This window comes from Tympanuchus pallidicinctus, unplaced genomic scaffold (genome assembly GCF_026119805.1).
Source record: "Tympanuchus pallidicinctus isolate F22 unplaced genomic scaffold, pur_lepc_1.0 scaffold24, whole genome shotgun sequence".
Lineage (NCBI taxonomy): Eukaryota > Metazoa > Chordata > Aves > Galliformes > Phasianidae > Tympanuchus > Tympanuchus pallidicinctus.
In genome coordinates, this window is record NW_026294741.1 from 9,913,905 (window position 1) to 9,935,109 (window position 21,205).

Sequence of the window (21,205 nt, forward strand, 5' to 3'; positions counted from 1 at the left end):
TCCTCGGAATTCTGGGGAAAGGCTGCACAGCTCGGTGTTGCCATCGGGGATCCTATTCTTCTTCAGGGTGAGGCGGGGGTGCGGCGGGATCCAGCAGTGCGCGCTCGCCGCCTGGAAGGCCAGCTGTGTTCTGGGCTGCATTAAAAAGGGGCGGCCAGCGGGGAGAGGGAGGTGATCGTCCTCCTCTGCTCGGCTCTTGTGAGGCCCCATCTGCAGCGCTGCGCCCAGGCCTGGGGCCCCCAGCACAACGAAGACGCAGAGCTCTCGGAACGGGTCCAGAGCAGGACCGCTAATAGGATCAGAGGGCTGGAGCAGCTCTCCTATGAAGAAGGGCTGAGGGAACCGGGCTTGTTTAGCTCGGAGAAGAGAAGGCTCCGGGGGAAACCTCACTGTGGCCTTCCAATCCTCGAAGGCAGTGTATAAACAGGAGGGGGAATGTCTGTCTACAAGTCTCCTAGTGATAGGAGAAGGGGGAACGGGGAGGCTTAGGTTGGATGTGAGGGGGAAGTCTTTCACTCTGACGGTGGTGAGGCACTGGAACAGGCTGCCCAAGGAGGCTGTGGATGCCCCATCCCTGCAGGCATTCAAGGCCAGGCTGGACGTGGCTCTGGGCAGCCTGGGCTGCTGGTTGGCGACCTGCACACAGCAGGGGGTTGAAACGAGATGGTCATTGTGGTCCCTTTCAACCCAGCCTGTTCTGTGATTCTATGATCTGGTCCTGGCCTGTCTGGGCCGGACTGGGCGAAGAGGAATTGCCTGGTGCCACGGATGCGCTCTAGAACAGAGTGAACGGCAACAACACGTGCACTTCATTTAGATGTATTTTTGGAACAAGCTAAAAGAGAGGGCAACCAAATCATCAAGCTGGTGGCTGCACCTTCCCAGGCGGAAGGGACTTTCAGTGCATTTCCCCGCTGGGATTCTCTCCCTTGCAGGTGACGCTGATGAAGCCCCAGGAGCCCCGGGCGGCACGGGGCTGGCACTGAGAGCTCGGTCCACCTGCAGGGGTCGGCAGCGTGCGCTCCAGCTTTTTCCGGGCTGGGGCGCGCGGCCGAAAAGGCGTGGAGGGCGCGGCTCCGGGCCGGCCGGGAGACGTCCCAGCACCGATGACGTCCCCGGAGCCCGCGTGCCGTCACAATGGCGACGCCGGGCCCTCCCCGAGGGCAGCTGGCCGCCGGCTCCAGGCGCCCCATTCGTGAGCTGCGCTGCCCGCAGCCGCTCGCCGTGCCCCGTGCCCGAGAGCAGCCCCAGCAGCAGACTAGCTCAGCCTCGTCGCGCTCGTCCTCCAAGGCTCACAGAGGTGAGGGAGAGCTCCGGCACGCTTCGGGCCGCAGAGCCCGGCCGCGGGGTGCGGGCTGAGCTCCGCCGCGCGCGAGGGGCGTGCGGCACGAGAGCGGCAGGACCGCCGTGAGCAGCAGAAATCGCTGCCGGCCCTTCTGGCCCGGGAGCCGCAAGGCACGCGGCGGACAGCTCGCGGCTGAGCGGAGGAGACAGCCCGCTCCTGCCGGCCCCTCCGGGCTCCGAGCGGCGGGCGGCGGCAAGCGGAGCTCACCCGCGGCCTCTGCCGGGGCAGCCCGGCACTGACTCCTCTGCTCTTGCCTGTAGGTTTGGAGGCACGCGCCTGCCAGCATGGACGGAGCCTGGGTGGGGACGTGGAGACCGCATCGCCCGCGCGGCCTCATCTCGGCCCAGTTCCCCAGCCCCGGGCCCCAGTACTCCATCCCGGGGACAACAGGTACGGCGGCCATCGCCGGGGCGCAGGGGGACGCGCGTCGGGGCCGTGGCGGGGCAGAGCAGCTCCCGAGCCTTTCCCCGTGCCGTCGGAGCCTCCCGCAGACTCGGCGCTCTGGGGCCTCTCGCTGCGGAGTGCCTGCGCGCGTGGTGCGGGCAGGCCTTTGGAAACTGCTGGCCACTGGCAGCGCGCTGGCCAAAGCTCCGCTCTCTCCTTCCGGCGGCTTTGCATGGCGCTGGCGCAGGCATTTGCGCTCAGGGACTGACTCTTCTGCTTTTCCTCCTAGGTTTCGTGGGCCACAGCCCCACCAAAGCCCGTGCCCCCGCGTACACGTTTCGCGGGACCAAGCCGCCTGCGGCCGAGAGCTGCGGGCCAGGTCCCTGCTACTTTGTGCAGCCCGCCGTCACCAGGAACGGGAAGCACGTGGCTCCGAGCGCCCACCTTTGTGGACGCCCCACGACGAAGACCACCGTCACCCCCGGACCCAGTGAGTACCACTTCTGCAGCGCTTCCCCCACACGCGGCGTTTGCCCTGGGTCAGCTCGCGCCCTGATGGAGCCGTCGGTCTTTTGTGAGAGAGCACAAACCGCTGTGAGCAGCGATAAACACGCTCTCCCCTTGGAGAAGGACGGCTGCCCAGCACCACGGGCCGAGGGCACAAGGACCCCGCGTCCGAAAAGAACAGGGAGCCGGGGGCTGACAGGAGGGACAGCAAGGCAGGACATAGTGGCGGGGCACGGAAAAGCGTCCCCGCGTGCTGCCTGCGCCCCCCGGCAATCCTGCAGCCCTTCAGAAGACCCTTTCCTCGGGACGTTGTCCCTGCGGCTGCAGGAGACCAGCACTTCACGGCTTTCTTCCTCTTCTCCTCCGCCCCAGGTGACTACCGCACCGAGGCAGCCAACAGGCACGTCTTCAAGTGCCCACCGGTGCAGTCCATGGCCTTCCGGCGGGAGCCCCTGCGCACAGACCGCCCTCCAGGTACGCTGACCGCGGCAAAGGCAGACCCTTCATCCTGAGCATCCTGCAGGGACGGGCCGCTGATCAGTACCAGCAGCGGGCCGACCGCGCAGCCTGTGCGGCGTTGGGGCCGCAAGCTTTCTGGCGTGACCAACACCTCTCGGCCCGCAGCGGCTCCGGCTGCTCGGGCTCGGAGCTGCCGGCACTGGCCCAGTGCCGGAGTAGAGGCAGGAACTGGCAGAGGGGCGAGCCCTCCCCCCAGCAGGCTGGGCGGGCTGCCCCTCTCTGCTGCTTCCGTCTCCTCCAGCCCCTCACGCACACGCTCTCTGCTGCTCCTCCTGCAGGTCCGGGCACCTACACGCTGCCCAAGCTGATGGGCCCCAATACAGCCTACACGGCGGCCAGCCCCTGCTACTCCATGAGGGGAAGGAGCCAGCGCGGCCGCTTTGACGAAGACCTTGCCAAGGTGAGCTCTGCTGCTCCTCTTTTCCATGTTAGCATCCGAAGCTGGGCTGCTCTCCCTGTGCCAGGGGGCTTCCAAGCCCCAAGCACCTTTGCTAAACGCAGGCTTCCAGGGAAAGAGAGCCTTGCGTGTGATCCCAGCCCCGTGCACCCATGACTCTCTTGCAGACTCCGGGGCCCGCGGCGTTTCCCAAGGTAGCTGTGGATGCCTACAAGACCAGGGCGCCCGCGTACACCATGGCGGCCCGATCAAAACCTGCAGAGGGCAAAGCAGTGAAGCCCGGGCCCGCAGACTACAACATAGGCCGGGTAAGGCAGCTCGCTGCTCAGCTCGTCCCCTCTGTTTCACAAGCACAGCCTTCACACCTCTCCCCCTTGCCCTGAGGCTTCCTCCGGCCAAAGAGCTTCTGGCCGCAGGGACCAAGTGCCGGAGAGCAGGCCTGCTCCCTGCCCTCGTGCCACCTCCGAGCAGAGGAAGGGAGGGCAGCAGAGAAGAGAAGGGCCCTTGCTGATCTGCCTTTCCTTTTTGCCCTTCCAGGTGACGCTGATCAAGCCCCGGGCGCCTGCATCCACTTTTGGAATCCGGCATTCCCTCTACACAACCCCTCTGATTGTGGAATAAATCAGCCACGTCTGGAAGGCCGCCTTTGCTTTCCTGGCATGGGAGGGGCCGGGAAGACACCAATCAACTGCCGGTTTCCACTTGATTCCATTTCCATCTATGGACTGCTTCCATTTCCATCTATGGACTTGATGCCATTTCCATCTATGGACTTGATGCCATTTCCATCTATGGACTTGATGCCATTTCCATCTATCGACTTGATGCCATTTCCATCTATGGACTTGGGCTTTTGCCCATTTTACTTGAACAATTGTTAGCAATTGGAGTGAGTCATCAATAAAACCAACCCAACACCAACATGTGTGCTTTCTTGTTACTCCTTTTTCCTCCCCGCTGCACACAGGAATGCGCCAGCGCTTCCCGAAGCCTTTCAAACATCAGTGCGTTGGAGACCGCCGATGCTTGCTTGATCAGCCGTTTGCAGTGCTGATGTCTGCCACGTGCTGAAGTAAAGAATAAAGGAAGCAAATGGCAACGGGAGGCCGGCCGCGGGCAGTGCATCCCTTCCAGCGCCGACAGGAGGATTTTAGGGAGGTGCCCGGGGCTTACAGGACAACGGCAGAAATGTTGGTCCGACCAGTTTATTAGAGATCTTAATCAGGGAGGTGGGGAAGGGGAGGACAGACAGTATTTTGAATGAGGGGGATGGGGAAGAGAAGGAGGGCAATAGGAAACACTTTTCTTTCACTTAACACTTTTTTTTCTGCCACTTCATTGACAAGGCTGGTACCAAGCCCTTGCAATGCCTTCGTTATGTCATCCAAGCTGTGTTATTGGCATGAAGGTGCAACAACGGTGCACAGCATTACATATACACTCTCGTATCATATCTTAGGAGATTCTATTTTCTCCAGCCATCCTATTTGTGGCATATAACTGTCCTGCAATTCTCTTTATTGCACTCTTTGTGTAATTTGTAAATCTCCATTGATTATAACAGACATAGTTAATCCGATCTACATTCTTGTTGATCATCACCCACCAGGAGAGTGACTCAAACCCTGCAACAGTTTGATTTCTTGCCTGAAAATCATCAGGGACAACAAGAAGCGAAAAGTTTAAATCCTTAGCTTGCCCACATACCAAACAATACTGATATGCAATGATGTCTGTCCCAAGAGATACATAAGTATTCACATCTTATGCTGCACTCATCAAATCAACATTTCTAACAATTACAAGAGCCCACATTTCTGTCTTTGGATTCACAATTTTAAGGGTTCAGCTGATTTCAGTTCTCATTGTGTTCGAGGGACCTTCTTACCTCTAGTATGATGTATCCACAATGCTTTTACTGTTGTGTGGGATGTTAGCAGCACCTGGAACAGACCTACCCACCTTGGTTCCAGGGGCGAATCTGAAAGAGATCTGCTATATACATGTTGTCAAGCCATATCAAGGCCTTGGGCTCTAGTTCCTAGAACCAGTTTCTCTTTTTCTCAGAGCTATTCCTGTAGACTTATCACATGCTCAGTTAGTATTTCGCTCCCTACTTGGGTAGAGATCCCTGTTTGTACAACATAAGGCCTTCTGTACAGTATTGTGAAAGGACTTAACCCCTCTTTAGCTCTAGGTTTTGTTCTGGTACTAAGGAGAGCCAAAGGCAACAATTGTGGTCAGGATAGTCCAGCTTCCTGGCCCAGTTTACACCCTGTGACTTAATTAGATAGTTCATCTTTTCCCCCTGACCACTTGCCTGTGATCTGTGTGCTGTGTGCAATTGCCAATTTATTCCCAATGCTTGCTGACCTGTTGGACAATCTCTGCAATAAAATGAGTTCCCTGGTTGAAGGGTATTGTTGCAGGACACCCAAACCTTGGAATAATCTCCTGCAAAAGCACCTTGGTTACTTCCTTGGCTCTATTGGTCCTGCAAGGGAATGCTTCTGGTCACCCTGAGAGGGTATTGGTTAGAACTAGCATATATTGAAACCCTCCTTTTTCCTGGCAGTTCAAAAAAAAATCAATTTGCGATTGTAGCCCTGGAAGGTTTCCTTTCCAACAAGCCCCACTTGTACCCTGTTCCTGGTACTAGGATTGTACAGTTACTTTCTGGTGTCAGTACCTCCATGTTTTATGATGTTCCCTTAGAACCAAATTCTATACAATACTAACGGGCACAGCAGTGTGTCCATCTGGGTATGCAGCCATCTGTCAGCTAGCTCTCTTCCCTTCAATCATTAGATTCCTATCCTTTCTAGAGTACCTTACAGGTTCTGACGAAGGTTCAGATATTTCAAGTTTACCATCTGGACTTAAAGCCAGTTCTCCAATTTCTTTTCCTTCAGCTGCCTGTTTTGCCCCCTGATCCACCATCATATTCCCAGTTTCCTGTACGGTGTCACTCTTCTGATGTCCTTTACAATGTATAACAGCCATGATGTTCTTTGGTAGATCTACATCATGCTGAATTTGTTTTCCTTGTGTGTAAGCAACCCTTGCTCTTTCCAGATGGTACCACGAGTGGGTACCACCCCAAAAGCATATTTAGCATCTGTCCATACATTTAAGGTTCTTGTCAAGGCAGTTATTTCAGCCTTCTGCGTGGAAGTCCCCACAGGTAATGGCTGTGCTTCAATTACCCTGTCAGCAGCAGTTACTGCATGTCCTGCCTTACAGTCTCCTTGTCTCACAAAACTGCTTCCGTCGATGAACCCAGGACTCCTCAGCATCGTCCAACGGCTCCTCCTGTAGCTCTGACCAACTTGCACAGACAGCCTCCATGCAGTCGCACACTGCTGGCTTGGAGGCGGCTCTGCCTTGGTGTTCTGGGTGTTCAGCAAATGGCTTCCTTCCCTTTGATCAGTTGTGCTTTCTGTTGAGAAACTTGATAGCCATTTAAATCAAGAAATTCAGCAAGCTCACAGTCCGTTGCACACAGTCCTTTATTACTGTAGCATCCATGTACTGCAGTAAAGTTCTACTGTGAGATGGCGAATCCAAATCTCAGGCTCAAGAGTTGACCAGTTCTCAAAAATCATTGGGCTGTTCTCACAACCCTGGGTAACACTGTGCAGGTTAACTGAATTATTATTATTATTATTATTTTTAATTATTATTTTTTTCTTCTCTCCATATTTGAGTTTTCCTATTCAAAGGCAACTGATTTTAGACTTTCTTTGGCAAAACCAGGCAGAAAAAGGTGTCATTCAAATCCAGAACAGTAAACCCCACCTGCTTATTCCTTACCTTGGTCAATAAAGATATACACCATGCGTTGTATATATTCAACATTTCTTTTAACTGCCCTCAAATCTTGTACCAAACTATAGCTCTTGCCATCCAATTTGTCATTTGCAAGATTGGGGTACTGCATTTGGATTTCTATCCAATCAATGACCCAAAATCCAAAAAGTTATTTATTATTTCTTTTATCCTCCTACAATCTTGTATCCTCAAAGGGCATTGCTTTACCCTGGTTGGGCTGGCTTCCATCTTTAACTTCACTTTCACTGGGCTGCATTTTTGGCTCTGCCAGGCATCCCTGATGCCTGCAATCCTGTGTATACCCAGTGTAGGATTTACGTAACTTCTGGCAGTACAACATCGCTTTTCCCAGTTTGTGTTAAAGCCAGACTTAAAATTTTCAGTCCATTGGTCTTGCTTGACAAGTAGCTCCAATTGTCTCTACTGAATTTAAACTCCACATTCAACTATTCTAACATGTCATGCCCAAATAATGGTTTTGGAAAACCTGGCATGTACAAGAATTTATATATTCCTACTTGTTCTCCTAGCCTGCATTTAATTGGTCCAAAAAAAGTAAACTTATCTTGCCAGTAGCTCCTGTAACTGTTACAAAAATCACCTACAGGTAATAATTCTTGGTGTAGCACAGAGTTAAGAGGCGCCCATATCAGAAAATAAACCTCTTTACCCTGCTTCCCCAGCTGCTTTTGGTCCTGTGGGGTGGAACTCTCCCTGAGCCCTTCCAGGCTCCCCTCACCTCTTCTTCTAGGTGACGACATCCCTGTTACACCTTGCTCAACTTTGCCTTCCTCAGCTCGTTTTTCCCAAACCCTTCTCACTTTCCAAACTACCATCATCACAGCCATTACTAACATTATATTTCGGTTTCACCCCTTCCTGTCCCCAGGCTTCCAGTGCTCACACTGGATATCGGGTTTCCCCAGCTCTGCAGATGCCGGCTATTCTCACTTCCAATGTCCCGTCCCATCCCCATTCACAGCTAATACACCCCTCACAGTTAAAGTAGGATGCTCTGGCCCCCAGCTCTTTCTCCCACTCCAAGTTGTTCTTACAGGCCGCAGTGGGGGTGGTGGTGCAGGGGATGTGTTCCCGTGCCGGCCCAACTCTAATATCCCAAACTCACTGCTTTCCTTCACCTTTTTGCCATTTGTTTTTTGTTGTTTGTTTGTTCATTTTTCCACAGTTCCACTATTTGTACCCTCAACTGCATTCCCACGTACCATTAAAAACTGCATTTCCAAATACCATTAACAATTGCATTTCCACATACTGTTAACAACTGCATTTCCACATAATTCCCACAAGCCATTAAAAGTTGCGTTTCCCCATACCGTTAACAACTGCATTTCCCCATACCATTAAGACAGTTTCTCCAAGTGCCTTCAAAATCCTCAAATCAAACAATACATTCCTCAACTTCCACAAACACCCAGCACTTGGTCTCATGATTAGGGCACTCAATTATACAACTGGTCCCATTACTCCATTTACGTTCCTGGCTTCTTATTCAATATTCCCCTGGCTCACCAGCAATGTTTCTCCAGTGAGCCAAAATACAACCCAGGGCTGTTCTCGTATCACTTTAGACAGCCCTTGTTCCATAACAGCCTCGTACACGACATCACAGAACACTTTCACAACACAAACATTTAACAATCACAAAGACGGTGACAACAATCAGTACAGTTCATCCTCAGGATCCTTCCTCTCTCTGCCTCCCTCCAGAGCCCACCCTTCCCTCTGTATTCATTTCCCACACTTGCGTAGCTGCCCACCTCCTTCTCCAATAGACAACTTATCAATAAACATCATTTCCATCCATGAGTAGAAATTAGGCCCTAGAAATTGATCTCACTGTGCTGCTACACTTAGAGGATCCTCAGTTAGGTAATTCTTCTTGAAACTCCTAACTTCTCTTCTAGTAAAAACAGCAGGCATTACCATACCCTATTTCCCTTTGACCTAAGACTGCCCTAAGAGGATAAAGTGAAGCGTTAGTAAGGCTAGTATTAGAGAAAGGAAAACTCTCCAGGTCCCATTCGCATTACTCCAACTCCCTCAGTAATCGAGAGCACAGCCTCTCTCCAGGACCTGCACAGATCAGCAGCACCCACTCTCCTCCTCTGGAGAGGTCACTGCCGCCTGCACCGCTTCAGAAATTGAAGGGGGGGGGGGAGGAAGGAGGGGGGGGTAGTGGAGGGAAGGAGGGGGGAAGAAGTTACCTAAGGGATCCCATTTATGATCTTTCTACTTCTCTTTCCCATTTCCTTTGAACTTCGACTCCTCGCGAGGAACATTTCTGTACTTCTTGCACCCATTAAGCGACCTAAGCCAATTCTGTTTCAGAAAAAGGAGTCCTACTGTTTACATATAAATACAAAGTCTGACAGGCCCAATCTTCGTCAGACTCCTATTTTGGTCACAATAATGATTTTCCCTGCAGTGGCTCTCTACTGTATACAGCATCTAAACATCTTTTCCCTGTCCTTGTCCCTAGTTTTGGGATTATTTTCCAGTTTTGAAGCATTCCTCCCAAGGCGCAATCTCTAGGCACCATTCCGGGGACCTTTTTCCCCTGCTCTCAGAACTCCTATTCCCCATCCCTCCAGAACGCTACCATGAACTCCCCAGCTCACTGGTTACCACACTCTGATTCTCGGATTTGGGGCCCAATCCCTCAGCAGTACTACACTCCCATCTCTCGGGTTAATAGGGGCGTACTGCTGGCACTTTGTCAAGTGGAGCCGCAGCTCGGCACTCAGCGCTCGCTTCGCACTGACGGCGCGTCTCAGTCACACACACTCAGGAGTCTCAACCGACCCCAAGGAAAGAGTTAAATCCCCTTACCTTGGTCTGTGCACGAAGTTACCGGGTCGCCATGGCCAACACCCGTGCCTGCCTGCCCCTTGGCTTTCACAGAGCCCGTCCTTCATGTAACAGTCTTGGCTTTTTATCGGCCGTCCCAAGGAGTCACCTCAGCACCCAGACAGGACCGCTGCCATCAGCGGGGTGCCCCTATCCTGTGCAGGGCAGCAGGGAAACTCCCAAAGAGGCGATCATAATCCCGGACGAGCCCCCAAATTGTTGGAAATATCCAAGTCATGTTTGTCAGGACGGTATCTCTGATAACAGCAGATTTTATTTGCGATTGCAATGGCGGCGTCCCGCAAGCAGGAGCGCCTATGGACACAACATGACAGCCTTTAGACCCTGTTTTCTCCCCCTGCCTCCCCCCCTCCCCTGTTTCCCCACTGGCTGGGTACTCCAGGCTCACAATCTTACAGAAGGTTTTTCTAAACAGAACAGAACTTTTTCTAAAGCTGTAGATCTGGAAGATGTTAATTAATGTCGGTAAAATGGGAGCAAAGAATTTAAGGCAAAAATAGAAATAAGATGTGTCAACAAGCTTTCCATTCTCTAAAATGCTTTGGGGTCTTAGTTTAAAAAGGCGATAGTTTTTGAGAAGATTTAATGTGTTTTTTCTTCCTTTCTCTTTTTTTTTTTCTTTTTTCTTTTACAAAAAGTACAAAGAATGTTTTCCAGCACCGTGTTTGGAGGACATAGATGCCTTCAGGCACAGGGACAACGACACCTGGTGCCAGTGTTCATGCCCTGCAACCCACACTCAGCTGCCACCTCAGCTCTACTCTGCTGCTTACATGATCTCCCTTACCTTCGCGGGGCTTCCAGCTCTCCTGACTGTGGTTAAGGGTATCTTTTCAGCAGGCAGTCTGTACGCATGTCCTTTCCACTGCTCTCCACATTTTCCTTTCCCTTTTTTTCCTTTGCTTCTGCATCCCCAGTTGCTGCACTTAAGCTTATCCTCACTTGCTTCAGCTTGGGACTCTGCTACCCTGCTGTCATGGCTTTGTTTTCTATCACATTATACCGTTACAGCCGTTTTCCCCTATGTTCCTTAGTTTCCCATTGTTTTCCTCCTTTTTATTGTTTTCCAGTTTCCAGCAGCACAGGGAGCAGTGCAATCAGAAGTTCTCTCTCCTCCCTTTTTTTTTTTTTTTGGTTTGATTTTTTTTTCTTAACTACTCTACATTCTCTCACAATCCTTTTAAAAAACCAGTTTTATCTCAGCTGTTTTTCTTCTTCTATCTCCCCCTCTTCTCTCATTGGGAGGGGTGTCACGTGATTAACTCTTCAAACTGCAACACAATTCAAAGAAATGATACGAAATTAAATGCAATCCAATGTAATGGAATGAAATCCAATGTAACCCCAGCCCTAACCATAAACCAAACACAATACAGTGTAATGAAATACAATGCAGTGGGTTGAAATGAAATACAACAATAATGGAATGTAATACAGTCACAACCCCAACCATAAACCTAACTTAACCCTAAACTTTTCACTACGTCTAATCTACCACAAGCATTAAACCAAACCAGTAATACAATGGGATGAAAAGTAACGCACAGCAAGGCACTTAAATGCACGACAGTGGAATGCAATGCAGTCCCAACCCTAACCGTAACCCTTCTCCTTATCCTAGGCCTAGCCCAAACCCTAATGCTAAACCTAACCCTAACTCTAACCCTAACACCAACCCCAATCCCAACACAAATCCTATCCTTAACTCTAGCCTAACCCTAACCCGTAAGTAATACAATGGGATGAAGCCAAAGGCAATACAAAGCTAAATCCCAATCAAGCTAAAGTTCATGAATTCAATAGAAATTTGATCTGTCTGGCTAGTGTTCCCTCTGAACCATGTGTAATGCCTTAAGAAATCTCCCTACAGTTTGTCCAGCTGTGTTATGCCGAGCTGCTACTTCCTTCGTCGTGGAAGACAGTAGAGGAAGGAGAGCCAGCTAACACTTGCCAATGTGAAAACAATGCAAGGCTCAATCATATTTCAGAATTCATATAAAACATCTGCCCTTCCTGTCCAGACATTCTCCAGCGTCAACCGACACATCCCTTTGACCAAGGACAGAGGGAGCTAACACCAGCAGGGCTGCTGGAACTCCACAACAAAATGCCCGTTTCCCTCTTTTCGGCTTTATTGTATAAAATGCATTATTTGCCTCTGAGTCTGTGCTTAGACATTCTATGTTAAACAAACAAACAAAAAGGCTGTGTGCAATTCTTATTCATATTGAGAGGGAATTGTGAAAAGGGACATCTCCATGGAGAATGTGTCACGTGCCTTTTAAATTAATGATTTTGATCTCATTTTTTGTAGCAACCTTCATTGAGAGGAAATTTCTATGGGTCTCAGGAAGAAAGAGTTTAGAAGTCAGTTGTTGCGCATACAGTTAGCACATTAGTTATAATCATAAAATCTCAAACCATTAACAGAGATTATTCAAATTGGTAACCCACAGCTGCTTCTTGTCATCATTCAACACCTGGTATGTATATGAGACAGTGCTGTGCTCACATTACTCAGACATCTGTTTGGAGATGGCACAGAACAGAGGAATAACAAGAGCTTTTGTGAACCTGAGAGAGGAAGGGTCTTTAAAGATGAGGGGATTAATCCCTCTCTCTGTTCATGTACTTGTTATCTATTACTCCATGCAATAAGGAATATAGAAGAGCCAATGATAATTCATGCATCAAGATAATCCAAGGTAAGAAGCCACAAAAAAAGTGTAATAAGTACATTCAGATCAACACCTGACAGGCTGACAAAGGAAAATCTCTAGCTTAGCAGCTGAGATGATTCCTGATTTTCTGAGCAGTGACAAATGTGGCAACCAGGCATGCACTCAGATGTGGATGATCCAAATTGTTTATTACGGGTTCTCACATCACCTACTTACATTCACAAGTTTTCTGTTTAGCTTTCCCATCTGCCCTTACAACTTTCCCACCCGCCTTTACCTGTCAACAAAGCATTCCACAAGCACTCCATAACCGTGCATGCAGGCACTTAATCCAGAACTGTGAGCCGTTCCTTTTGCTTTTCTCTACTAGACGCGTCCTTGGTTCTCAGCCTTGCCATCTCACGCTGTTTACCTCGCTCCACAGCATTTGCTCCAAATAGTCTCTCTTGTATTCCCACAAACAAGCACCATCCAGTCAGATTTTAAGAAAAAGCTCTTTTGTGAGCAGTGCTCTGCTCCCAGCCGCACCGCATTGTTTGCTTCACAGAGTTTCCGAGCTGGCTCACTGACCATAAAGCTGCTGACAAAAATAAGTGTGCTCTTAGCATGCACAAGAATAACTCATTTGGCAAAGTGAAGCATTTTACTTCTATGCACATTAAAATCTACATCATATTCAGACTTTAAAATAAATCCAGGTCTCTGAAGCAGTGGAAAACAGGGAGAAGAGGACCAGGAAATCCATTCAGAAACTATAGGGAAAAAGAGATTTTAAGTGCAGAACGCCAGCTGGATACTCACTGTCTTCTCTAGCAGTGAACATGCAACCCAACAAAACAGCAGTAGAAGCAGGCTGGAGCCTCCAGGCCTCCAACAGAAAATTAGTTCTTATTGAATGAAACATCTAACATATTCTGAAGCTTTCTCAAGTGACAGAAGAAAAACGGTGTCAAAGTTATCCTAGCTGGTCTCTTACATATATCCAGTTTTTCTCAAAAAATAAATCAAGGAGATAAATCTTGTTGAAGTTAGAAACACATGCAGGAATGCAAAGAAAAAAGAAAAAAAAGGGAGAGTGGTTCTTCTGACAAGTGTATTGAACTATGTTATATCCTTTCATCCTCTAAAACAAAGTTGCATGTTCTTCTTTAACGGTTACAGTACCAAGCGTCCAAGTCTGCAGAAGAGCATCTGCTCTCGGCAGCCAGAGCCTGGCTTAGCGAGGTCAGCGCTGCGGCTGCGGATTCGGCAGCCCGTGAAAGCACGTCGCTTTTAACGCAGCTCGTTTCCCTGCATTCGGTTCGTCTCCGAAAGCTCCTCTTTGCCCGCGCCCCTAGCCCTGCCCGGGGAGCCCCGCCACGGGAGGCCGCAGGCGCCCGTAGTAACGCTCCGCGCCCCGCAGGCCCCGCAGCGCGTCGGCCGACGACGGGCAGCGCGGCCCGCGCCGCGGCAGCTCAGCTCAGCCAGGCCCGGCTCCGCCGCTCGCTCCCCGTACGGCCGCAGCACAACGGCAGCAGTAGGGCAGCTCGACCCGGCCCGGCGCCACCGCGTCCGCCATCGCCGCCACGGCGCCTCGCGTCATCACGCCGCGCCGCGCTCCGATTGGCTGCGCCGCCGGTCGCGGAGCTCCGATTGGACGGCGGGCGCGCGTCCGGCGGCGGTTGAACGCGGCGCGGACGAGCAGTGCCGTCCGCCGTGCGGGAGCGGGGCTCGGTGCGCTCGCGCCGTTCCTCGGCCCTCATGGCTCCTGCCCGCAGGAAGGCGGCCGCGGGCGCGCGCGGCAGGAAGCTGAGCGCCTTCCTGAAGGACTTCGACCGGGAGGGTAGGCCGCGGGCGGGCCGCGGGCCGCGCTCGGGCCCGGGCCGCGTCTGACACCGCGTCCGTCCCCGCAGTGAGGAGCCGGGTCGAGCAGCTGCGGGCGAACGGGGAGCGCCTGGTCAAGGAGGTGGAGAACCTGTACGACGTGGAGCTCCTCCGGCTGCCCGTGGCGCTCCGCGAGATGAACTGGCTGCAGTTCTTCGGTAGCGGCGGGGGGCGCGGGCGGGGGCGCGGGCGGGGGCGCGGGCTGCCCCTGGAGCGGCGCTCGGAGGCCGTCGCTGAGGAGCGGTGGGACGCGGCGCGCGGGGCTCGCGCGAGCAGAACGCGGGTGGGCGCGGGCGGATGCGCCGCCCCCTCTGCCCGGGGCCGCTCGCTCGCCGCCGGAACGCCTGCTGTGCGCTGCGCGCTCCTGCGGCGGCGTTACGGCGCTGCAGGAGCTGTCCCGGCTGCGGACCGCAGCGACGCTTCCAACCGAGATGTCTTCTTTCTAGCTGAAGGGGGAAGCCGGAAGGTCCTGGAGGAGGCGGTGACGGTAGGTATCCGGCGCGAATGGGAAACTTTCCCCGGCGCGCGGTGCGTTCCTGGAGGAGACGAAGGCTTTGTGTATCCGCAGGAGCGCCGCTGCGATAGCGCGGGTTGTGCCCGCGGATCTGAACTGTTAAGGCTTAGCGGGAGGAGATGCTGCGGTGTCCCCTGCAGGGTTTGCGTGCTCGTGCTGCTCCTTGCCCGGCTTTGCGGGCCTGCTTAGTTTCATGCTAAGGGATCGCCGAGGTTGGAAAAGACCTCCCGGGCCGCTTCCCAGATTCCGGGATGGTCACGGTTTCCCCTCTGAGCCCGCTGTGTAATCACCACCAGCCGCTTACTCCAAGTGGCATCAGAAGCACGTCGTGTGCAGGGGGCCTTTCCTTGAAACATGCAGTTTGAACTGGTAATCAAGGTGTTAAGGGGAGCCGTGCTTCAGTGCTGATTGCTGACGAAGCAGCTCCTCAAACTCCCTCTGTTGGGCCGGGCCCCAAATAATTTGTGCCCCCATGGGTCTGCTGGGGCCGCAGCCTTCCCTCTCTTCAATACCTGCCTGACCTCTCCGGGTTCTGCAGGAGTCTGGGAGGGGAGTTCCGTGGCACCGGGAGTGTCCGTCCGCTTCTCTGAGTTTTCTCCTGAGTTCCTCCACACCCTCTGCCACTCGCTGTTACCCGGCTTTGGGGGAGGTCCGCGGCCGATACCGATCATGAAAAGCACGTTCTGAAAACGCGACAGTGTGAACAATGTGACTGTGTTGGTTGGGACGTTCCAGAAATGTCCAGAAATGTTGGGGGGGAGAAAAGGAAAAGCGTGGGAGGAGGGAAGCTTGGAAACCTGTTGAAACATCTCTCTGCCCATCGACAGATTCCCTGGGAAGGCAGTGGGGGGCATACAAGCATTAGCACCTTCAGGAGCTTAGCTTCTGAGGCTCAAACCGTGCTGCATTGTATACACACCCCAGACGGGTGACCCAGCTGTGCTTTTAGGGCTGTTGTGCATATACACCCTACAGCCAGGGGCATGCTCTGGGCAGCCTCTGCCAGTACGCCTCTCCCAGTCCTCTTTGCATTTTAACATTCTTCAGGGATGGTCATAAAGGAAAAAAAAGAAGTAAACACGATATAATCGCTCTCCATTGGCTGCTCCATCATCACACACGGAGATCGCTGTTCCCTAACGCACCGGCCCTTCTCTCCTGCTATCTGTAAGGTTGCTCTCCTCCCTTGGAGTCATTTTGCGGGGCCCCACGCCTTGGGGGTTTGCTCCTAGGCCTCTGGAAGAGCACGCGCCTCTCAGTAAGCCGAAGCACTGCTGTGCTGTTGAGCAGCAGGGAGTAGGTGAAGCGTGCTCACAGCTGCCCAGCAGGGCGTGCTGGCGCTGAAGGGCACGAGATCCATTGTGTCCGGAACAACGAGGAAGGACCTCTTTTAGCACAGCAGAAGAACGGGAAGATACAGTTATGTTAGACAGTTGTGTATGTGAAATAGTTGCAAAGATTTTGCCTGCAACCTTGACTTATCACAAACTTGCAGTACTGATCATCCCGACAATATTATGACTTCTTAATCCTAGGCAGACTTGGGAATAACAGAAATAAACAAGCTGACAGCAGAATTTATCCAGACTCCTCTGAAAATCGTCACGAAAGGTCAGTAGATAACATTCTGTGAATGCTGGTTTGGTTCTTAGCTACAGCCTTCGCTACGTGTGAAGACAAGGACGTAATTCTGCCTTTACTCCTGCGACCTGAAGTAGTTTTACTTGCTTTAATTAAGGCATTCTGGATAATTCACAGCCATGTTCTCTTTACTGTTGTCATCAGAATTCAGATTTTAGAAGCGAACAGTTGCCGAAATAAGCCTGTAGTGTGTTTCCTTACCTTAGCAAATGGTCAGTTACGTCATGTTAGTTTTTTTTTTCCTGTCAAGCTGAATAATGCTTTCTTCGTTTCGTAGAAAAATCTAAACAGGGTATTGAAGCTACTGAAGAAGCAGCAGAGGTTCCTTTGCTTCCTCCAGCAAAGAAAGCGAAACACGATGTCCAGCTTCTTCTGGAGCAAGCAGCTGCAAGTACTAATCCAAGAAACGGAAAGGTAAGCAGCTGCTCTTTGTGATGGCTTTTATTCCTAGGATATAAACTATGTACCGAGACGATGCTGATGCCTATGGGGGAACAGCGTGCAGGATGCTGTAAGGGTGGCTTTCCAAAAGCTGTTGCTTGCTGATCATCCCGGTGACGCTGGAAGCTGGCTTTCGTTGGCAGGTCGTGCTGTTACTTGTGGCGAGCAAAGCGACTGTGCTGCAAGTTACCTCTGCTTTTATTCCTCTTGTACTTCTGCACGTGAGAGTCTCACCCTTCTCATCTGAGCGGGTGTCTTCAGCGTTGCTGTATGGAGGGAGCGATATTCCCTAGAGCAGAACAGTCTGGGCCACGTTGAAAATATTTACCAGCAGTGCTTTTCGGCTTTGTAGTTTCTGAGTTGTGCTGTGGGCAGCGGTAAATACATGAGCCGTCTCGAGTCAGAGTGGAAGTTAAGGTGGTCTGTTATCCTCCTGAAGTTCTGCAGCTGAGCTTCGGGGAAAGGACGTGAGGGCAATACTGGAATGGGGAAGGTCTCAGAAGGTTGTCCCGTGGCTTGTGTCAGACTCCCGTGCTGCAGGAAGGAGCCTGCTGAGCCAGGCGTTTCGTATGGGAGCGTTTGCTCGGTGCGGACTTGGCTGTCCCAGGAGAAGGAACTGACTGACTTGGCAGCTAATGTGTTTCAGGTGCGGACGTCCACTAAAAAAGCACCAGCGTCCAGGAGCAGAAGAGCTCCTTCAGCAAGAGTGAAACGCATGAGTCAAAGGTAACGGCGATGAGTTTTGTGGCAGGATTTCAGAAGCAGAGAGTAAAGGTGCGGTGCTAAGGTAGCTGCAGAGTGGGGCGGTGCGTGGCCCGGCAGGCTGGGTGGTGTGGGCATGGCGTGCCGTAGGGCGGTCTGTGAGGACCCTGGGTTGTCTCGTCCAGGTCTTTGGTAAGACAGTGCTTACGCGTCCGTTAAAATTATTCTTCTGAGAGCAGGGCTCTGCTTGCACGCTTCCTTTTAAGCAGATCAAGCAAAAGCAGCTTTATCACTCCGGCTACTGGCAGAAATCTCGATCTCTGTGCTCGAGGAGGCGCCTCCATCATCACACCCAGGTTTGATTCCAGGTCTGTATTCTATTGCATTTCTCTGTTAATGTCTCGTACAGAGGAGTGCCTTGCTGCTTGCTCCTTAAATCTCAGTTGTCTATATGCAGAATACTTTCCAGCAGCGCTTTGAACCTGCAGTGGTTCAAAGTTTTGGTCCAAGTGCTCCAAGAAATCGCAGTAAAAGTCCTTGCCTGTTGCTTTTTCCAGAGTTTTCAAGACGCCGGGTTTGCGCACACCCACGGTAAATGAACGTGTTTACACCATCTCTGCTAACGGCAGCCCCCTTGCTGATGGCAATGATGTCTTCATTACCGTTCCTGTTGGAGGAGGGGAGGTAAAATCAAACTTGAGTCTGTAAAATCTATGCAGCAAGGAGGGCCTGTGCCTTCTTGGGGGCCTCATCAGTTTCAAGGGACTGCTGTTCATCCATTCTCGCCCGCTTACTTGTGCCGCCGCAGCTTATCAGGAGGTAAATGTCGCTTAAAAAGAACCCGCAGAAGTTCTTAGTCAGAGCGGGAGCTGTCTGAGAATTCTGGCCTAAGCAGAATGCAGACTGCTGCTTTGCTGCGCTTTTGAGTGAAGCTGAAAGTACCTTCTGCTCACGGTGCTGCGTCAGCACACCAAGGGCAGCACGGGATGAGCTGGTCAAGCTGGATGTGGCTCTTGGCACGGACGCGGCCTCCTAGTGTGCAGGGAGGGGTTTCTTTGCTGCTTGTAGCTGCTGCTGCTGAACAACCGGGAAACCTGAGATTGGGTGGTGTTTGGCTTCTTGCAGAGCATTCGTTTAACAGCAAGTGATCTGACCAAGAAGAATCTTCTTCATCTCAATCCAGAGGCACGAGGCATTATGAAGAAGCTGTCTGTAAGTCTTTCCTTTTTTTTTTTTTTTCCGTTTGGGACCTGAAGCTGTAATGCAGCATTGTCTCTGTCCTTAATTGTTGTCCTTACCTGTTGAGCTACTGAGCTGTAACAGAAGCTTCTTACTTCAAGCCTTGTGTCTTAGCTCCTACCGCTGGTGGAGAAGAAGCATGAACTGGGAAGGGGAGGGAGAAAGCCTCACGCTTGTAGAAAAATAACTGTTGTCAGCATTTTGAAAAACTGAATCGAAACTAAAGGTGTCTTCTGCTTCGGGTGGGAAGCGGAAGTGGCTGTGGGTTATAATCTCTTTGGCTCTTTCTTTCTAGGTTCGTCTTGCACAAGCTTGTAGCAGTGCAAAAACCTACAGGTGAAGAGCAACGAATGTCAACACCTTTTGTACACGTGGAACTACTATAAGCTACAAGTACATTTTGTTTGGTGTCTTGTAATTCTGTGAGCATTCACTTAAAGAAAACGAAATAAAAAGAAAACAAACAGCAAAGCAGTTAAAACCTGTGCTGGGTAACTGACAACGCTGTCAATATTCAAACGTCCTTTTCCAGCAGTCAGAGCGATTCGGTTGTAGCTGGCACGAATCACAGCTACCTGGCAGCTAACAGCTAACCATATTCATCCCCCAAATCCATTTCCCATTCTGCCTGAGCCCCGTGTGCCTTCAGGGAGCGGGTAGGTAAGCAATAGTTCTTTTCTCTGCAGTGTATTGCTTGCGCACACTACTAGAATCTCTTCTGCCCCTTCTGCAGCCCACGTGGCAGTAGCGTTTGGTTTAACCAAATTGGAACTTCCTTCTCCTACTCAGTTCACGTGTTTGAGGCAATGCAGGAAAGCTGGTTCACTTCCTGGTAACAGAATCTCTCAGTGTAATGCAAAAGCCCCAGCGCTTCTTCATTAAGATTTTCTGATCCTGAAGGAGGTACACAGAGGCAAATTATGATTAATTCATCCAGTGGAGAGGCACTGGCATTACTGCGGGCAGCTGCCCTATGGAAGCAAGGTCATTCACACAAGGCAAGGAGACCGGGGTACAGCTGCAGAGCAGTTCCTCCCAAGCAAGTTTATTCTGCTGTGTGCAGAAGCGCACAAGTTCCATACATGTTCCATTTTGAAAGCATCAGGGCTGTATACGCAACTGTTCCTGTCAATGATTGCACCAGTGCCCCCTGGGCAGCAGTCAGTATGTCTAATGCCGTGTGGTTCTGTAGTGCAAATTTGTGTCTGCCGAGCAGCCTCGGCAGCTGGGAGGTTTTATGCAGTGCATCCACTGGTAGGTGCGGTCTCCAGCCTCGCTGCAGGGCGGTCCAGCCTTTGTATGGCTTCATTCTCCCTTTGGATCCCACCGGACTTGAGGGTTGTGGTTGTCACTGACAGCGATCTTCTCATCGTGTCACCAGGGCTGCGTCCGCTTGAGCTGCTGATGCTGCCACCGACCACTCGATATCCCAGCGGCGTCCCTGGCACCTGGCCTGTGGGGACTTTGGCCTCGGGGTGGCATTGTCTCCAAAGGGAAGCTCCTGACAATCGCCTGATTGAAAACGCTGCGGTTTTGCCCTGTTCAGGCGCTCTGGGTGATGTGGCACTGAATAGAGCCCTGGGGACGCACAGCTACGGTGGGGAACGCAATTGCGGCTAGGGGGCGGCAGCAGGTTCGCCTGTGGCATGGTGGTTCCAGAGGGCTGGGCAACCCCGAGGGGATGACAGTGCTGCACTGCAGGGCTCGAGACATCAGCCTCGCTGCCCAAGCTTGATGCATGCAGAGTACCGGCTCTGGAAACCTAACTGTGAGGAAATGGGGGGCAGGAGGAAGTTCAGGGGGAGATGACAAGATCCTTTGAGTGTCATCCGGAGCCACTGGGTGCCTGCTCAAGTAGTTTGGTGACCCGAGATCTGCAGGGTGTCCCTCAAACACATTGGGAGCCCACCAGTGCAGGTGAGCTCATTACAGAGGTTAAGACTGGAGGCAGTGTGGGCTGCAGCCACTGTGTACGGGCTGCTTGTGACCCTGAGGGCTTAGCAAAGAGCAGGAACTTCCATCTCTTTCAAAAGAATCAGGGGGAAAGGTCCCTCGGAAACAGGTTCTTAAGGAAACGGGAACCAAACAGAGCCAACAACTCTAAGGATGCCTTTGGTAGAGTGTGAGAAGTCTCCGTCCCCACGGGGAGGCAGGAAACCAGCAAGGCTGAGCAAGGAGCAGCTGGTCAAAGGGAGGGAGCAAGGACAAGTGCGGTGGTGGAGGGAGGAGTGAGCACATTGAAAAGAAATGAA

General features: G+C 51.9%; 2 protein-coding genes across 3 annotated transcripts; both read left to right on the forward strand.

Annotated features, from left to right (window-relative positions):
- LOC128083388 (outer dense fiber protein 3-like) lies at positions 1–4,062 on the forward strand. The gene is made up of 7 exons (XM_052688557.1): positions 1–1,300; positions 1,606–1,735; positions 2,019–2,219; positions 2,609–2,710; positions 3,034–3,155; positions 3,320–3,460; positions 3,690–4,062. Exons 1-7 carry the CDS (start codon positions 818–820, stop codon positions 3,771–3,773), a joined length of 1,263 nt encoding a protein of 420 aa, XP_052544517.1. The 5' UTR covers positions 1–817; the 3' UTR covers positions 3,774–4,062.
- Positions 4,063–14,220: 10,158 nt separating this feature from the next.
- On the forward strand, positions 14,221–19,434 carry LOC128083391 (borealin). 2 transcript variants are annotated; one of them, XM_052688560.1, is made up of 10 exons: positions 14,221–14,375; positions 14,446–14,574; positions 14,863–14,903; positions 16,466–16,541; positions 16,849–16,985; positions 17,659–17,738; positions 17,981–18,082; positions 18,272–18,398; positions 18,840–18,926; positions 19,249–19,434. In XM_052688560.1, exons 1-10 carry the CDS (start codon positions 14,294–14,296, stop codon positions 19,291–19,293), a joined length of 906 nt encoding a protein of 301 aa, XP_052544520.1. In that variant the 5' UTR covers positions 14,221–14,293; the 3' UTR covers positions 19,294–19,434. The 2 variants fall into 2 exon arrangements, with proteins under 2 accessions (XP_052544520.1, XP_052544521.1); XM_052688561.1 differs by having other exon boundaries at positions 14,224–14,375; positions 17,984–18,082.
- Positions 19,435–21,205: the final 1,771 nt, after the last annotated feature.